Here is an 18,296-nt window from a genome sequence, read left to right on the forward strand (position 1 = left end):
TGGAGGCGGTCTAAGAGCGGTCCACAGCAGTCTCCATTCTGGTTCGATTCTTAGACTCCACCTCCTCACAGACGAGCCTCCGGCAGAACCAGCGTTGATTGGCCGAATGCTGTACTCTGTATGGCATTTGGCCAATCAATGCTGGTCAATGCATTCCTATGGGAAAAAGTCAGCTCGCGCATATCGCAAGCTGACAGGGATCCCGACATAATATAATGACTTGGGCATGTTAGATGCTCCCAGACATGCTTCCCCTGCTGTCCCAGTTGCATTCCAGGGTGTTGGCATCATTTCCTGGGGTTTCATAGTGGACTTGGTGACTCTCCTGAGTCGAAGAGTGGGATCCCCTGAAACAAAGCATTTTTACCCATAAACTATAATGGGGTTCGATATTCGTTCGAATAGTCGAATATTGAGCGGCTATTCGAAACGAATATCGAACATTTTACTTTTCGCTTATCTCTAATTATTACCTCCAAGGATATTATAGGGAGTTGCATATAACTTTAGACAGAAAATAACCTTCAAAAAAGTGACCTTGGCCATGTTGGACAAGATGCTTAATTGAAAAAAAAAAAATAATAATTTTTTATTGTTTTTTTTCAGACGTCCTTTCTGTATATTTTATCGCAAAATAAAATATGAAGAACACTCAAATCGTAAATCCTAGCCATAAAAATAACAATTCAAAAGAATTCGAGAAAAACACACGTCATATGGGGAAATTTAATTTGTTTTTTTTTAATTTACAGCAGAAAGAATAGAAAGCATTCAGAAAACATTTTCCATAGTTTTAAGGGCAATTCAAAACATTTTGCATGGTTCCAGCAGCTGAGTTCTTCAACAGATCCATTGATTTCAGTGATGTATTTTTTCTTTTTAGTTTTTTACATGCACAATTACAAAAATAAAACTTACAAAAAAGGAGACATCTATATTAGCTTTACATGCAAGCCTTGGGGACCCCCGTTGGCGCCAACTACTGTGTGGAACTGCCGTAAGCGTGCAACCATGTAGGGATTTCACGTTATATTGTCTATTTCTCTCACACAGTACGGATGTGGGTTTTTTTTGTTGTTTTTGTGTTGTTTGAATGTTCACACTAGAAGCATAAAATAAAATGCTGAGAGACAGGATAGGTTTAACAGTTACATATTATGACAGACTCCTGGCACTTGGGAAATTTCATGTACCCCCATCCAAGTGAACTGTTGGTATGCAATGCATCTTACATTCAAAAGCCTAAAATTTCACAGCCAAGGAAATGTCTATTGCAAAAAGTTTGCTTTTCTCAGATGCCCCTTTTTTTTTTTTTTTATCTTAAAAGCGCGATGCATCTGATGCACTAGAACAGGCCCCTGCGACTGCTTGTATGTTAGAACAGTTACTTGGAGAGGTCCTGCATGTTACTGAATCTGATAACATTATTAACACACTGCACAACACTGACCTTTTTGTTTTTTTTTAGTACAAATATACAGATAATACAGCATAACAATTGAGACCAGTACTCTTGCCAGGGTGACAAAAAAGTTACATTCGTCATGAAAAGTGGAAATATTAATATACAATTCCAGATAACAAAATTCTAAAAGAGCCACTAATGCTATTACTAATACATAAGTAAGCAGTGATTTTTTTTTTGTCATTTATCCAAAAAAGGCGGTTTGATATGTTTTTTATTTTTTTTTTATTTCTTCCCGTTCCTCATGAATACATAATAAAATACATTCTTCTAGGGACAATCAATGTCCCATCAAAAAAGAGCAGTATATAACTATTTATTATTTTTTTTAATGTACAGACTATTCATAATGGTGAATTGTGCGTGATCTCATGAGAATTTATATAACATATACATTAGTGTATTTCGCTTGTTCCTATCTGTACATCCCACGTGAAAGGAAATGAACTGTTTTTTTAAAAAAATTGCAGCAAGAGTACTGACCTCATCATTTTTTTTATTTTTTTTCGGCTTCAATTTTGAACCTTCATCTCGAACAACCTGATTAAAAGTTTCTTACATATGCACATTGTGTAATCTTTACATGTTACTTCTTAGTATAAAAAAATTATACAATAGAAACTGTTTTCGGAAGGGAAAAAAGGCTAGCGCACCCCTGAACAGTACTTTCTCCGCTTACAATCAAATACATAGCAGATTGTATTCCAAAGAGTTTAGACAGGTATTGGCGAGAAGTGCCAAAAAGTTTCGTACCGAAGCATACTTCTATTTTTGCATTTTATTCCATCCTATAAATACCTCATAATCTGATCACTTTGGCTTATTTCTGTGTGGAAATAATTATATACCATGAGTTCCCTACAAGACCAGTTTGCATCATTTTTTATTTCTTAATTTTTATTATTTTTTTTTATTATTTTTAGTTTTTAGACTTTTTATGTGCAATTATTAACATTTTCTGACTTCCAGCAGGGAGATATGAAAATGTGAAACATATTTCTACTTTCTTACTATGTCTTTTTTTTTTTTTTGAATAAAGTTTTTAATACTTTTTTTTTACAATTTTTATTGAATTTCATTCTACATATTTTTTTTTATACTGGCGTGAGTGTATGGTGTTAAGCGCATATAGTTTTCTATGAGTATCTGCTTTGCAAATGTAACATAATATTTTTTTTTTAAGCGATATAGCATTCACATTACTTGGCACCATTGGCAAAAAAAAAAAAAAAAATTAAATAAAAAAAAAAGAGAAAAAAAAGTTTTAAGATGAAATAATGTTTCGGTAGCCAAAATTAAATGTAAACATATCAGTTTAGTAATGTTACTTTGCTTTTTTTTCTAAGTCTAAATACAGTAGCTTTTTTTTTGCAGTTAAGTCATGCTTCAGCAAAACGTTCTTCTAGAGAACATTTAAAATAAAGTATTCTTATTGTGAAATAAAATTTTTGTCTCATTTTACAGACCATAGCCACTAATGCTTTGCTTTTTTTCAATTCTTTTGTGTTCTTGGTTTCATGCACATATCTTAATTTTTTTTTTTTAGTATATACAATATATACAAACAACACAACCAAACTTTTCTGACTCATTCCATCAAACTATACAAATATTAATAATCTCCAGCCATGTTATTGACCTGCATTCATAGAGAAGATATTTCATTCAATAATCAGTAATAATCTCTTTCAAATAGTATTTCTCATTTCCAATCCCACCTTCTATATACAAATCTTTCTCCGCACTTTTGTGTTATCCCCCCCCCCAACCCCAGTACACTAACTGGCCAGCACGCAGCACCACATTGATTCTTAGGTGGTAAAATGTTCAGGCAATGTAAATGCAACCCTTATGGGCAGTATAGATTTCTAAGCAATCGATAGACGCAAGGTTTTATTTATTTTCCAGCTGTGTTAAGAGCTTATAGGACTAAAACCATTACGTACATGAATATTAGAACTCATGAAAAATACAGATAATGGTCATTCTATTTTCCTATTTTTTAGTTTCTTTCTGCATCGGAGATATTATTTTAAGCTCCTGGACCTCAGTGCAAAATCGGTAACAGCCCCCCCAGCGATTACCATGTGCCATTTATAATACTGGTATCTTCCTATTCTTGGAGGGACCTCGGATACCAGGGCTCGAGTGCAAATACTATTTTTGCACTTACTATAGGTACACCCCTGGTTGTCCAAGAAGAAAACATTCCTCAATTCTAAGATAGCTCTATTGTAAAAGTTACTATTGTAAAACACTCAGATGGTGATCTGTCCTCCTTAAGAATTCTGTCAACTTAACAATACAGAACCAATAGCTTTACCTGACCAACCTGGCATTGGGCATGTTGCTTGATTCTACATATTCGGTTGGAATTCACTTTGTTCTGTTTTACTTAGGGGTCAGGATTGACTCTACACTCCAATGAGTTTGGTACCAACCTTGATAACATTTATAGAAAAAAAAAATTCTTATGCAATATGTACTGTACCTCTGTGTTAGCAATATATATATCGTGGGCTGTAACTTCTTCCCACGGAAAATATAAATTACGCAATGCATAGATATGTCTATTTACACAAATGGGAAAGCCTTATTTAAATGAAATAGGAGTAGATGACATCACATATGGTCAACATGACTCCTAGACCACACTAGAAGACACGTGAAGAAGTCCACCATCTTTGGCAGACTGGTGTTGTTCCAGTAGGTAAAGCATTAATATACATAATCTTTTATGGATATATATATATATTGCATATGTTCTATGGCATACAATATGGGGAATACTTCAGAGATCTACAGGTTACAGCTTAGGTACAGACATTAAGAACATAAGACAGTTCAAACCCTTCTGTGTTACGCTCCTTCATAGCTCCTTGTGAGTGATCGATGGCTCTGGGTTTTGCATTCAGGTCTTGCTTGTGCATTTCCACCTTTCCTCAATAATTTTTGGTATAATATTTGTACAGTTCCACACGTTGTTTGAATTCAGCCCTATGTTGATAAAACATTGCTCCCACCTCAGAGATCGGAGCTTCACTTAAGCATCTCCTGGCGCCATTTTTGTTTCTTTTAAAGTTTTTTTTATATCGTTTCCCATGATTCAACAGAAGATTAAAATCCAAGATGTCTTGCTGAACAAAGCAAAAGTTGTCCATGAAAGTGCAAATGCAATGACCAAAAAGATTACTGTTAAAATCCTGCAGGTGATCTCTCGAAAACTGCAGTGTTTTTTTTTTTGTTTTTTTGTTTATTTTTTTAATTTATTTTGTTGCATGTCTCTGCTAAAAACAGAAAATGAAAACAGTCCAAAAAGCGCTGTCACATTGCTAAGGGACGTTGTTTTAATTCTTCAAGTTCCTTGGCCTTTTTCAATTCTTTCACTCTGGAAAAAAAAAAAAAAAAAAAAAAATATAAAAAGAAATCTATAAAGTTACAAATTTAGGGACCTTTATTTTTGGGATATTTTACTAAAACAGAAAATAGAAAAGTACTCATGCAAGCTTTAGGCGTCCATCATGTAAATTAGCAGAAAAATCCACCAGGAACCCAATGATTTTTATTTAATAATGTAGGATCTATTGAAATATTTCTTATTCTTTAATAATTTTCTGCTCTTTTACAGTTGAAGACTTTATAGCGAAATCTGTTTCTATGCAGCTTTTCAGAACAGTATAACATTGTGTATATGATAGATAATTCACCATAGACATAACCAGGGGGTTAGACCAGACAACTGCCAAAACATCTTTTGGTTTGTTTTCCCCCATAAATTTTCGAGCATGCATAGTTTTATCTACAGAGCAGAAACTGCTAAAGGATGAATACTTATTTTATCCAGGATCATATTTCTGTTAAAAATAAAAACTGCTTGACTACAGTCATGTTGGACTGTCCCAACAGTATACCAAAGGATCCTTCTGTCAGCCCAAGCATAATAAGGGGCCCCAAAATTCCACCAGAAGACCCATTTTATTAAAACATGTGCGTAGAAAAAGTAGACCAACCAATCAGATTCTCTATTTTTAGATGAAAATATTGAAATTAATGAAGCAATTTAGAAACATTGTTATATTTTAATGTCTTAGGCCCGTTTCACATCTGCGTTTGGGCCATTCTGCTCCCCTCTCTGCACGTAAAATGTAACGGGAAGTCATACAAGCAGCACTTTTCTCTGCGCATTTTTTGTGCGGAAACCACATGGACCCCATTATAGTCTATAGGTTCCACCAGTTTGCTAAGGTAACCGCTTTTTTTATGTAGATTAGGTTCCATTCAGGGGGTCCCCAAGTGGACTTCCTGAAGGTGCGCAGATGTGAACTGGGCCTTAAATTTTATTGTCCCGAGAGCCTAAATCTTTATAGGTCACATGTCTGCTGCAGGGTGGAACTAAACATGTGACTGTTTCCAATGGCAACTAGCAGAGTTTTAAAAGGAGCTACAGTATGTATGTGAATGGAGAAAAACAACATGAAATAACTGAAGCCACTTTAGATCACTGTTATCTTCATCTATGTATGAGACCTTGATGGCACTTGACAGCACAGTAAGTGACCGTCTGCTTCACCCCAAGTGTGAGACGGAGCGCTATCACAAGTCCTTCCTCCCAACTGTGATCAGGCTGTATAATCTACATCAGACTAAGCGAGACCACTCCGCACAGAGAACTAAATGATTCTGAAGTCTTCCTTCTTTCTTCTTCTGTTCCTTAGCTGCTATGGACTCCTAGTATATCTTCTCTTCTCAGCTTATGTGTGTCTACTTCTGTAATATATTACTGTGTATTATCCTGTATCTGTATTACTATTCTGCTGTAACATATTTACCCACAAATTTCCCCACTGTGGGACTATTAAAGGATTGTCTTATCTGTCCACTATATTCACTACAACACTAAGAACCATTAAAGGGGTCCAGCTAATTTGTGTTAATATCCTATCCTTAGAATCAATAAAACATTGCTGGGGGTCCCTTTGATCCCTGGCCTTTAGCTATTTGAAGAGGCCACGGTGCTTGTACTGAAGTAATACTATAGAAGGGAACTGGACAAATTGGGTGTGATGTAAAGAGTCAAGAGGTCTTAGTGATTATACAATCACCATGGCCTCTTCAATCAGCTGATCAGCGGTGGTCCCTGGTGTAGGATCCCCATAATTTTTATACAATGCACCTCTCCAGAGAATAAGTCATCGATAAAAATTACTTGGACAACTCCTTTAGGCTAAGGCCCCACGGGATGTCCCGCAGCAATAAAGCACTGTAGGAAAAAACGCAGCGGAAATGCATTGCGGTCCTTCCCGCAGCACTTTAAACAGAAAGTTTGCAGAGTTTTCTTCTGGGGACTTTATGTTGTAATTATACCTATTACACCGTTTCCTTATCTATAGTTGACATGATGTGATTTCCAAAACCGTGCTGGTTTCCTACTATGGTAAGTGTTGTTAGAATATGCCAATACTAATCATTGAGGTCTACTTATTGGGAATCCTGCGATCCAGCAATGCTGATTACCCCCTGTTGCTTTTTTAATGTATTCTGTGCACAGCAATGCTCTTGCCCCCTCCCCACATTAAACACCTACCTGCTCTGCACCACTAGACACTGCCCTGACAGGCACAGTAACCAATCAAAATCCATTGTTCCCTTGACCAGCAAAGATTACATAATTAAAGCTAAATTGTGACTTGTTGATGTGAACATTCATACATGTTACTAATGTGACTTGCTGAAGGTTTGACCAGTGGAAAATGGTGGGCACCTTGCAGTCTCCATTGCAAACTAAGTGGCACTTGGCTATAAATAATATCAGAAGGAGGGACCAATGAGTATGCCTGTTAGCTCCTAGGGTCCATTCTTTGGAGGATCAAAAAAAATGACAAATGGACCCCAAAAATAGCAGACACCAATGGAGCGAAAAACCCCCAAAACAACAACCCCAAAACATTCTGTAGTAATATTCTATGGGCACCACACTAATTATCCAATTACATTGTTTCTCATGTTCTTGGACTGTTTTTCACACAATAAATTGCGACAGAGAACAGGAGAACTAAATTAAATAATAATAATAATAATAATAATAATGATGTAATATATATATTTACAAACTTACACAGGTGCCTTTCAGCTGTGTAAGCAGGACTGCATAAAGAGATTTTTAGCCTTTGAATGTAGACAAAGAATGTTTCCATACTGAAAGAGATAGTACCTATACTTGCTAACCATCTGGCAACTCTGCATGTCAGGCAGGTAGACAAGTGACTCTGCAATGATGTCTTAGGGCTCATTCACATGGGGCAAGAGGGGGCGGATTTTGGCGCTGAATCCTCCTTGAAATCTTCCCGCTCACAATAGAGGTCTATGCAGACCGCTAGCGTTCTTTTTTTCTGCTAGCGGTTTTTTCCCACTAGTGGAATAAAAGAAGCAAGCTGCCCTTTCTTCAGGCGGATTCCTTGTCTGATTCAGTCCCGGCGTCCACCTCGCGGCAGCACCCTCTGGTCTAGGCCCATTCATTTGGGCCTACCCTGGAGCAGGAAGCCGCGACTGTCTGAAGCCGCAGCAGGCTCATTTTGGTCCTATTCTGACACGGCTTCCCGTCATCTCTAACTCTGATAATGCATCTGGATGAGAGGGGTCTGGTTATCAGCGACAGCTGGGCTCCCCATAAAGAAGGCACAGACGGTATATTCCTGCCTCTGCCTTCTTGATGGCCCTATAAGAGCTGTGTTAACAGTTCAGGAAGTTGAGTTCCAATTGTCATATAGTTGCTGGGTGCCGGGTAACTGCAGAAGCTGCTGGATCTTAGCAGACTCCGATAATTTCTGTAGTGTATTTCACAAATCTGTATTTTCCCTGTAATATTCTCTGATACACCAGCTTCAGGAAAAATCAGCCACAAAAAGTAATAATTGAAGCTGAAGCTCCACATTACAAAAACACAATTTTTTTGCTGCATTTTGCTATGTAGGATCTTAGCCTGAATGTTGTAATGACCCTAAGGCCACATGTTGTGGAATGCAACTTTTCTTCCGCAATGTGTTGATGGGATTAGCCTGAATCTCATTCACTTTGCTGGTGCTTTGCTGGTTTTCGCAACATGTGGCCTGTTATGCCATTATGGAGTGAAAAATAAAAAAAAGTGAAAAAATTAATTCTTTTTTTAAAAAAAAGAATGGCAACCATATCCCAAACTTCAGCTTCTAGCCCTGCCCTTAATAACCCAAAACTATATATCCCATATAAAAAATGGAAAGTGGAAACAATTAGAAAAAGTATTTTCTAAACCCTTTGTATTGTTATTATATTGTTGTGAACAATGTACACGTTAGCTTTTTAACATCTTCCCAAATGTTAAAAAAGAAATTTGAAAAATATAAAATATCACTGGGAAACAGGACAAAAATTGTCAGTAACCTTTGTGAACCACATGTACTAAAAAGTTGAAAATGTCTGGTCATAAATCAAGAAAAATGACCCAATCTTGAATTGGTTCAAGAGGATGTATTGCTTTTGAAACACCCCCCTCCCCCCCCCCCCAAAAAAAAAACAACCTGAGAGTTAATGGAATTATGTCTGTTCTTAACGAAATATCAATAGGAAATGAAAGGATTTCCTTTTGTATTATACGAGACATGGATTTTATTGTTAAGTGAGGTCAACAGCCAGTGAGATTATTTTCTAGTACAAACCAACTGAAAGAAGAGAGCGGATTCTGTACAGTATCTATCTTCAGAACTCGATCACACTGAATTGATTCACCTATTTCCTCATGGATTCGCCAGATATTGTGAATGAATTATCATCTGTACATTAGCAAATAAGCCAAATGGCATTCCTCTGCCAGGATCCTAAATGTCACCTAATACAGAGCATTGTTTTCAACTAACAATATTTCCCTGTGAATTATGCCTCCGAGCTGCTGTTAAAGAGGACCTTTCATCAGATTGGGCACAGGCAGTTCTATATACTGCTGGAAAGCTGACAGTGCACTGAATTCAGCGCACTGTCGTGGAGCGGGGAGGAACGCCCCCTCCCTCTGCTCACACAGCTCGTCCATGGACGAATATTATCAGGAGAGGGAGGAGGCGTTCCTCCCCGCTCCACAGTACAGCGCGATAGGCGCTGCTGGGCAGAAGGGCGTCCCTGGCTGACTGTCAGAAACGCCCTTCTGACTATAAAGCGCTACGGTACCGGAACCGATAGCACTTTACCCGGGGCACAGATTGGAAAAGCCAACAGTGCCCTGAATTCAGCGTACTGTTGGCTTTCCAGCAGTATATAGAACTGCCTGTGCCCAATCTGATGAAAGGTCCTCTTTAAAGGGTTAGGCTAAGGCCCCACATTGCGGAAACGCAGCTTTTTTTGTTGCAGATTTTATTGTATTTTTTTGAGCCAAAGCTAAGAATGGCTACAAGAGGAATGGGATATACGTATACATTAAGTATCTATACTTCTCCATTCTGCTTAATCCACTCTTGGCTTTGGGTCAAAAAACCGCCACAAAATCTGAAACAAAATAAGCTGCATTTCCACAATGTGGGGCCTCAGTCTTAATCTGCCAGAGGTTTGCCACTTGTTGGAAAAGGTATGTTCACATGGCAGACTATGGAGAGCAATTTGGGGAGGTCTTCTGAAATCCTCTCCAAAAACTGATCCTGTGGAAACTACAAGGGAAAGTTGAGGCCTGTTTTTGAGACTGGTTTCTCTGGAGAGGGTCTATGTGTGCTGTATGTCATGCAGTGTAACTGCCCACATGGCTAGTAGACTCTAATGTGCTTAAATTCTAAGATGACTTATATCTTTGGAATAGCTGAATGGCTTTGGATAAATAAAACACCAAAATGCTCAGAGTGACAGACTCATGGGACTTTTTTCAGACCTGCTGACAGGTCCTCTTTAACAAGTCAGACAATAGTGTTCTTCTGTCTGTTGAGATTTGAACTTCAACTGATGCTGCCCTCCTTTCTCAACTTTACCCATTGTTGTTAAGGTACCCGACCTGTTATCTGATCCAAGACAGATGCTGTGACTCTTTACTTCATAGAGAGGAGGTGGGCTGAGTCCTCTGTATTACTTTCAGAGTTGTTTTCTTCTGCTCTGTGGTCAGCACAATTATGTTTAAGCTAAGCAATTGCATTTTGCTGATAAAGACTGAGCAATGTTGGTCATTACTCTATGTAAACACAAAGATAACATTAAGTTTACTGCAAGTTCGTTCTCAGTCCTAGCAGCATGCAATGCTAGGTTCACACTAGTGTTCAGGTTTCTGTTGTTTGGGTCCGCTTGGGGATCTGAACAATGGAAACCCTATCCCCTTGAAAAACAATTACCCGCGGCAGGTTTCCACCTGGTTTTTGCTTGCAGGACTTTTCTCTCCACCTATTTTAAGCAGAATAGGGGACGGAACCTAGCATAAGAGTTTTCAAACCTCGTGTAATGGAGCCTGCCCACCAGCTTGTGGAAAAATACAGAAAGTGAGAAAAGAGAGAGCAGGAAAACTGATGACAGGGAGATGGGAAAACCCCTTTAAATAACAGCAAATGTTTGAATAGAATACATATTTGAAAATGTTAATGCTCTATTACTTCATGAGGTTTCCCAGGAGTATAGTGATGTTTTTTACACTCAGAAAGACAACAGTTTTAAGTTAACTAAATTAACAAAGTTTTTCTATACTTTAGATACATTAGTGTCACTGAAGTCACCAGTTTCTATCTGATACAACCTTTAAAAGTGTATTCCAAATTTGAGGATCGTATTTAGAGTTGTAGCTTAAGCTATCTGAAGTTTTTTACCCAATAATTGCCTAGTCTATATTACTTCATTTGTCAGATACAGCTATATATGTGTCCTCTGTGTTTTTACACCACCTCTGTTATCTAGCTCTAGTGGTCAGGCTCATGACTCAGTCACTGTTACCAGCCACCTATTCTCTTACTTTTTCTCTCTCTTTAAAGTGATCTCAGTTACTTAGCCCTGATAAGGGCTAGAACAGTTTTTTGATCAGTGCCTGTGTTATATATGTATGTAAATTCACAGATAACTGCAATTCACAAGCAGGCTTTTCATCTTAGGGTGAGTTCACACGGAGTAAAGTGCGGCGCGGCTGCAAAATCACAGCTGCAAAATAGCGCCGCGTATACGATCCCGGCTCCCATTGAAATCAATGGGAGCGTATATGGCTCGCAAAAGCTCACATGGCGTATATGTGCCACATCACGCGGCACTTTACTCCATGTGAACTCACCCTTAGGGATACGCTGCTGGCCTGAGCTGAAAACCAAAGGGGAGAGGAGACAGGAAATCAGGAGAAACCCTGATATAAGAAAACTCCTTAAGTATGTACACAAAATTACCAGTAAATTTCCATTCTATGAATTTACATGTGTTGATCAATAAGAAAACATTGATGGAAAATAGCAAGACAAGAAAACAAGCATTACAGAATATATTTTGTACAAGGTTCTTTCAGTGATTGGTTAAGGTGTAAAAAATAAGACAAGGTTTGTTACACAATGCCCCTTCCTTCTGAGCACACAAAGCACATAAGTAACAAACATTCTTGTGCTTTTTCTTTTCATGACTTCTATATTGTCTGTAGGACGCCCCCTGTTTACATGGTGGAGATGTGCTGTTAACAAATGATCATTTTGATGCCGTATACAAGATGTTTGCTCATTTGTCAGCTGATCACAGGTCTTTTACACTATAAAAATGTTCCTGTGCATGTCATAGCCTGTGTTTAAAGGCCTTTAAAGAGCACCTTTCATGTCCTCGGGCACATGTGGTGTAATACACCGCTAGAAAGCTGACAGTGTCCTGAATTCTGCGCACTATCGGCTTTCCCATTCTGTGCCCCCGCTGAAGAGCTATCGGTGCCATTACCATAGCTCTTCAGTGTCAGAAGCGCTGAGTGGTGAGGAACGCACCAGAAGCACTGTCAGGAGTACTGGGCATCATGGCTGGGCGGTAAGGAACGCCCCCTCTCACAGTACAGTGCAATAGACGCTAATGTGAGGAAGGGCGTTCCTGACAGACTGTCAGAAACACCCTTCTGACACTGAAGAGCTATAGTACCGGCACCAATAGCTCTTTACTGGGGTCATAGAACGGGAAAGCTGATAGTGCACTGAATTCAGCGCACTGTCGGTTTTCTAGGGGTGTATTAGACCGCATGCGCCCGAAAAAGTGAAAAGTCCTCTTCAAACATGCAAAATCTGTCCTGGTTTTGCTCTGATAGAAAGCTGTTTAGCTCATTACACAAGTTATGCATCTATGTGACCATCGTCACGACTAGGACAGATATGGTGAAACCAGAATTCAATCATCCAAGGACATGGCGTTGATTTATGGAGAAACACAGAAGAGTATTTTGAAGATTCTGAAAATTTTATAAAAGGTACCATGTGTCATTTACAATACTGGTGTCTTCTGAGAAGGCAAAAGGGGCATTACACCCCATAAGGCTCCATATCTGGGTGTGAGTCCTACCTCTAGCTCCACTCCTGGTCCTTCCATGCATACAACAGACCTGCATGCATATAACAGTCTTGCTCCATATAGTGTTTCAGTGAAGCTCTGCATTGTCTCTACAGAAACAGTACACCCATGCTACAATATTTCATGAATTGTTACAGGATCCATGAGAACATATCAACTAAGGGCTCGTTCACATCTGCGCCCGGCACTCCATTATGCAGGTTTCCGTTTCCTGCATAAAACAGAGCAGGAGACGGAAACCTGCAGGAGTCTTTCTCACCCATTAAAAAGGTTTTTTTAATCTGGACACAGAGTCGGACATGCAGTACTCTGTGTCCGGATTAAAAAAAACGGTTTCGCGGCGGAGAGCATAAAACGCTCACTGCCGCTCACGGCCGGACCCGGTCTGTGCTTTCCGTCTTCTTGCATGCAGAAGACGGAAAGCACAGAACGGAGACCAGAACGCAGGTGTGAACCTAGCGTCAGAGACACATAGATGTTTAATACCTTATGTAACTGTTTTATGATTTAAAAGCTACATACCCATGGACCAATGGTCCTAAGTCTAAGTGAAATATGTATAAATAACCATTTCCAGGCTGCACTGCTTAAAGGGGTATTCCCACGTCGCATACTCACCAGTCTTCTCTGCTGTAAAATCTTCTTTCTTCCTGGTTTCTTGCATCATTTGGTGGACGGGGTTTCACATGCAACCTGCCGTTTAGCTCCCCCCCAAATTAGCGTGTAGTTCCACCCACCACAAAGCGTGATCCTATGGGGCGGCTAAAGTGCCTGTGATGTCATCAAAGGTCCTTAAACACTATATGCACAATATTGGACTATGAAGTACAGGCAGGAGTCACTCCATTCTGTTTTACATACAGAGACTGCCTGTCTCTGCCATTCTGAACACAATTGAATTAGCTAGCCTGATAACTGGGTGAACAGAAGACGTTCAGAAATGAAAGCAGCTCCTCTCCTCTATCTGAGTGCAGGACCTAGGTCAAGTGGTGTAGACACAGGAATAGCTAGAAACACAGGCTCGCTCCCGTGCACTTAGCCCCTCCTCCCTCCCCCCTGAGAGCAGCAGATACATCACTTGACTTTTGAGCAGATAAGTCAAGGGCTGTGTCAACAATGAATTGAATAAAGTAAGATAGTGGACAAACAAAGCAGTTTTGCTGAAGCAATGTATTTAGGAAAAGTCTTACATCCACATTAACAAGCAGTATAGATAGGATCCTTGTGATGGGACAACCCATTTAAATGATCATATCAATGACTACTCAATGAATGAATCTCTACCTCCTTGAGTTTTTATTATAAAACACACCACTATCCTTAACTTGCTTTGGCCTAAGCATGCATCACCATGCCCTAACACAAGGTCAATGATTCAATGATCATCCTATGACAATCCAAGAACAAAAAAGTAGAATCCAAGCATTGCCTAATGCTACACCTGGGCTAATGATGTAATCTAACTCATGAGATTCTGCTGCTTTTGCTGCCTATTCATTTGTTCACTTTGGCCTTATCAGCATTTTGGGCCCCAAATATGTGCTGATTAATTCTGAGCGGTTTCTTTCTGATACAGAGCTCCAGATTCCCTGAGTAGACATATTTATAGACACAATTGAAAGCTTTTTTTATTGTACTTATTTTGGTATAAAATCATTTTCCAGTACGTCTTTATTAAAATAATGACTTTTTGTCATTGGCTGTCTGCAGCCAGAATGTTTGCAGTCTAAATGAGTCTGTACAAGTTCTTAGGAGAACTGAGATAAGAAGTGCAGACTATGCTATCAAAGGATGGATTGCATACCGAAAGGGGCAGAGCAGCCTGAAACATATGTGAAAAAGTGCAGGCTGCAATATACATCTGAATTTTTATTAACAGTGGCGTAACTACCACCATAGCAGCAGAGGCAGCTGCCACAGGGCCCGGGACATTAGGGTGACAGCTACCCCTGCTACCCCCGCTCTTATCACAGACAAACTGTTGTAGCTGCGATAAGAGCGGGGAAAGCTTGCAGGACCTTGTGTGACGTCAGCCGTCACATGACTAGGTGGGCGTGTCTTTATAGCTCGTGCAGTCAGTCCTGGAAGAGCTGAAGAGAAGGAGAGACTGCTGCTAGGTAATGAAGGGGAGGGATTAATGTGAGATGCAGAATGGAGAATGTGTCTGTGTGTATGTATGTGTGGTGTGGAGGAGGGGAGAGGACAGTGTCCTGATATCTGTGTATTAGGAGGAGGGGGAGGTCAGTGTCCTTATATCTGTGTATTAGGAGGAGGGGGAGGTCAGTGTCCTTATATCTGTGTATTAGGAGGAGGGGTAGGTCAGTGTCCTTATATCTGTGTATTAGGAGGAGGGGGAGGTCAGTGTCCTTATATCTGTGTATTAGGAGGAGGGGGAGGTCAGTGTCCTTATATCTGTGTATTAGGAGGAGGGGGAGGTCAGTGTCCTTATATCTGTGTATTAGGAGGAGGGGGAGGTCAGTGTCCTTATATCTGTGTATTAGGAGGAGGGGGAGGTCAGTGTCCTTATATCTGTGTATTAGGAGGAGGGGGAGGTCAGTGTCCTTATATCTGTGTATTAGGAGGAGGGGGAGGTCAGTGTCCTTATATCTGTGTATTAGGAGGAGGAGGAGGTCATTGTCAGTAGATGGATCAGTAATCTACACATTGTTTGTATTCAGATTTGCCTGTAATTGCTGTGTCATGTGACATCCGTGCGTTATTAAAGATGGCCAACACAACCAAAGACTGCAGCGGAGCCGGAGACAGGTAAGTAACTTTTTTTTATGTCTGTATCTCCCCTCGGTCTCCAATTATTATACTCTGGGGTTTGAAAATACCCCAGAATATAATAATTGTTCATGGGTGTTCATTATGGGACATAATCCCGTGTGCAGGGGCCACAATGGGGTGTAATACTGTGTGCAGGGGCCACTGAGGGACATAATAGAGCGCGCAGGAATGCAGCGTGGGGGGGGGGGGGCGGTCGATCAAGGTCTTCGGTGTCGGTCAGGAAGGGGGGCCCCATGTCAAAAGTTCACCACGGGGCCCCGCCATTCCTAGTTACGCCACTGTTTATTAATATGTATATATGTATATTTTTAATAAATTGATAACACCAAAATAAGTACAATACAATCATTAAGTCTGGGGCCCCACGTACCGTAAACTTTGCGACTTTGTCATTACATTATCTGCAAAATGGATGGGATTCTGGCTAATCCCTTCTATACATTGCAGAAAAGTATCCTCAGTTGGCATACTGTGATTTCAAAAAAATGCTACGTTTTTGTAAATCGCAGCATGTCATTTATACCTACGGAAATGCTGGTATTTTCTGTATAGCTATAGTTGAAGCAGAAAGTCTGCAGAGTCTTCCTCTTTTCTGTGAAAAGCGCTGCATGAAAGCTGCAATGTGTTTCCGACGCAGTTTTTCCCATAGTGCTTTCTGGCTGTAGTTTGCTAAATGAGGCCTTTAGCCTTAAGGATTTTTTTGGGCTCGTGACCTATGAACTATCCTTAAAATAGGTCATCAATTGAAGTTCGCTGCAGGTCCAACACCCAATAAGATGTTTGAAGAGAATGCAGCATTTGGGTAAGCACTATGGCCTCTTCACAGAAAGCCAAACACAGAGAGGAGTCCACCACCAAGGAGATGATGGTGAACTTTAGTAAGCAGAGAAGTGCTCCAAATCTGGGGAAAAGGCATGGAGATAGTCAAGACCTATAAGTGCCTGGGTGTGCTCTTCAATAATAAGCTGGACTGGGCTGATCACCTGGAGGCGCTGCACAGAAAGGGTCACAGCAGACTCTACCTGCTCAGGAGGCTGAGGGCCTTTGGAGTCCAGGGGACACTTCTTAGGGCCTTTTTCAACTCTGTGGTAGCATCAGCCATGTTATTCAGACTGGCCTGCTGGGGAGTAGTATACAAGCCAGGAACAGAAATAGACTTGACAGGCTGATCAGAAGGGCCAGCTTTGTCCTGGGGACCCCCCTGGACCTAGTACAGGTGGTGGGTGACAGAAGAATACTGTCCATGGTGACCTCCATGCTGGAGAATTACTCCCATCCCATGTATGAGACTGTGACAGCACTGGGCAGTACTGTCAGTTACCGACTGCTTCACTCCTAGTGTGAGAAGGAGCTATCGGAGATTCTTCCTCCCAAATATGGTCAGCGTGTGTAATCAATATCAGGCTAAGCGAACATCAATTCACACAAAGAACTAAATGATCCTGAGTCTTTTTTCTTTTTACTTTCTATGACTCCTAGTATCTTTTTATATCTGCTATGAGCTTGTATGTGTTCTTTCTTGCAATATATTACTGTATTATCTAGGTTGTTGTAACACACTGAATTTCCCCATGGTAGGACTATTAAAGGATTATCTTAATCCTATGCATTTTATCACTTGAGCGGAACTGAATAGTGAACAGGCCATGTGAAATAAATGAGACTGAGCTGTAGAATGACCATGTGACTAATAGATGTTATGTTACTTCCTGCAAAGAAGAAAGAAATCAACCACTAAAAAACCACTAGAAAGCACTTATAAGCTTACTGCATATTACCTATGGGAAGAATATGCAAATATGTTTCCCAGGATGTAAATAGGGAAACAATGCCTCTGTGTGCTGCCCTCTATTGGAAGCTGCTCCTTTGAACATCATGACTGACTTTTCAACAAGCCTTTAATTGCAATGATGCGGGATTTTGCCAAGTCAGTATCATCCCAACTGTGGAAAGCGCCGTTTTGATCTGATTGGATCTCATTAGCACAGTCTAGGGAGAACTGACTTGGCAGAGGTGAGAGACTTCTAGACCAGATTATGGGGATATTGTCACTCATATTTGCATATTCTTCCCATAATCCCCCACAGTGGAGCGAACATGGCTTTATAAGACTCCACACAACTACATGGTGGTCTCTCCCTAAGGAGTGACAATATCCCCATAATCTGGTCTAGAAGTCTCTCACCTCTGCCAAGTCAGTTCTCCCTAGACTATGCTGATGAGATCCAATCAGATCAAAACGGCACCATCCACAGTTGGGATGATACTGACTTGGTAAAATCCTGCATCATTGCAATTAAAGGCTTGTTGAAAAGTTGGGCATGATGTTCAAGGGAGCTGCTTCCAACAGAGGGCAGCATACAGCGGCAGTGTTTCCCTATTTACATCCTGGGAAACATATTTGCATATACTTCCCATAATCCCCCACAGTGGAGCGAAAATGACTTTATAAGACTCCACACACCTACATGGTGGTCTCTCCCTAAGGAGTGACAATATCCCCATAATATGCATACTACTTATACATTCAACAGCATGG

General features: G+C 40.2%; 1 protein-coding gene across 5 annotated transcripts in view; it reads right to left on the reverse strand.

Moving 5' to 3' along the window:
* Positions 1 to 724: 724 nt before the first annotated feature.
* Positions 725 to 18,296, reverse strand: part of CAMTA1 (calmodulin binding transcription activator 1) — a 1,244,145-nt gene continuing 1,226,573 nt past the window's right edge. For all 5 annotated transcript variants that reach the window (XM_075279917.1, XM_075279916.1, XM_075279915.1 and 2 more), the window contains one exon: positions 725 to 4,853. In XM_075279917.1, the coding sequence (XP_075136018.1) occupies positions 4,821 to 4,853 (33 nt within the window). In that variant the 3' untranslated portion in view covers positions 725 to 4,820. The remainder of the gene's footprint in view (positions 4,854 to 18,296) is intronic.

The sequence above is a fragment of the Leptodactylus fuscus genome, chromosome 6 (assembly GCF_031893055.1).
Source record: "Leptodactylus fuscus isolate aLepFus1 chromosome 6, aLepFus1.hap2, whole genome shotgun sequence".
Taxonomy (NCBI): domain Eukaryota; kingdom Metazoa; phylum Chordata; class Amphibia; order Anura; family Leptodactylidae; genus Leptodactylus; species Leptodactylus fuscus.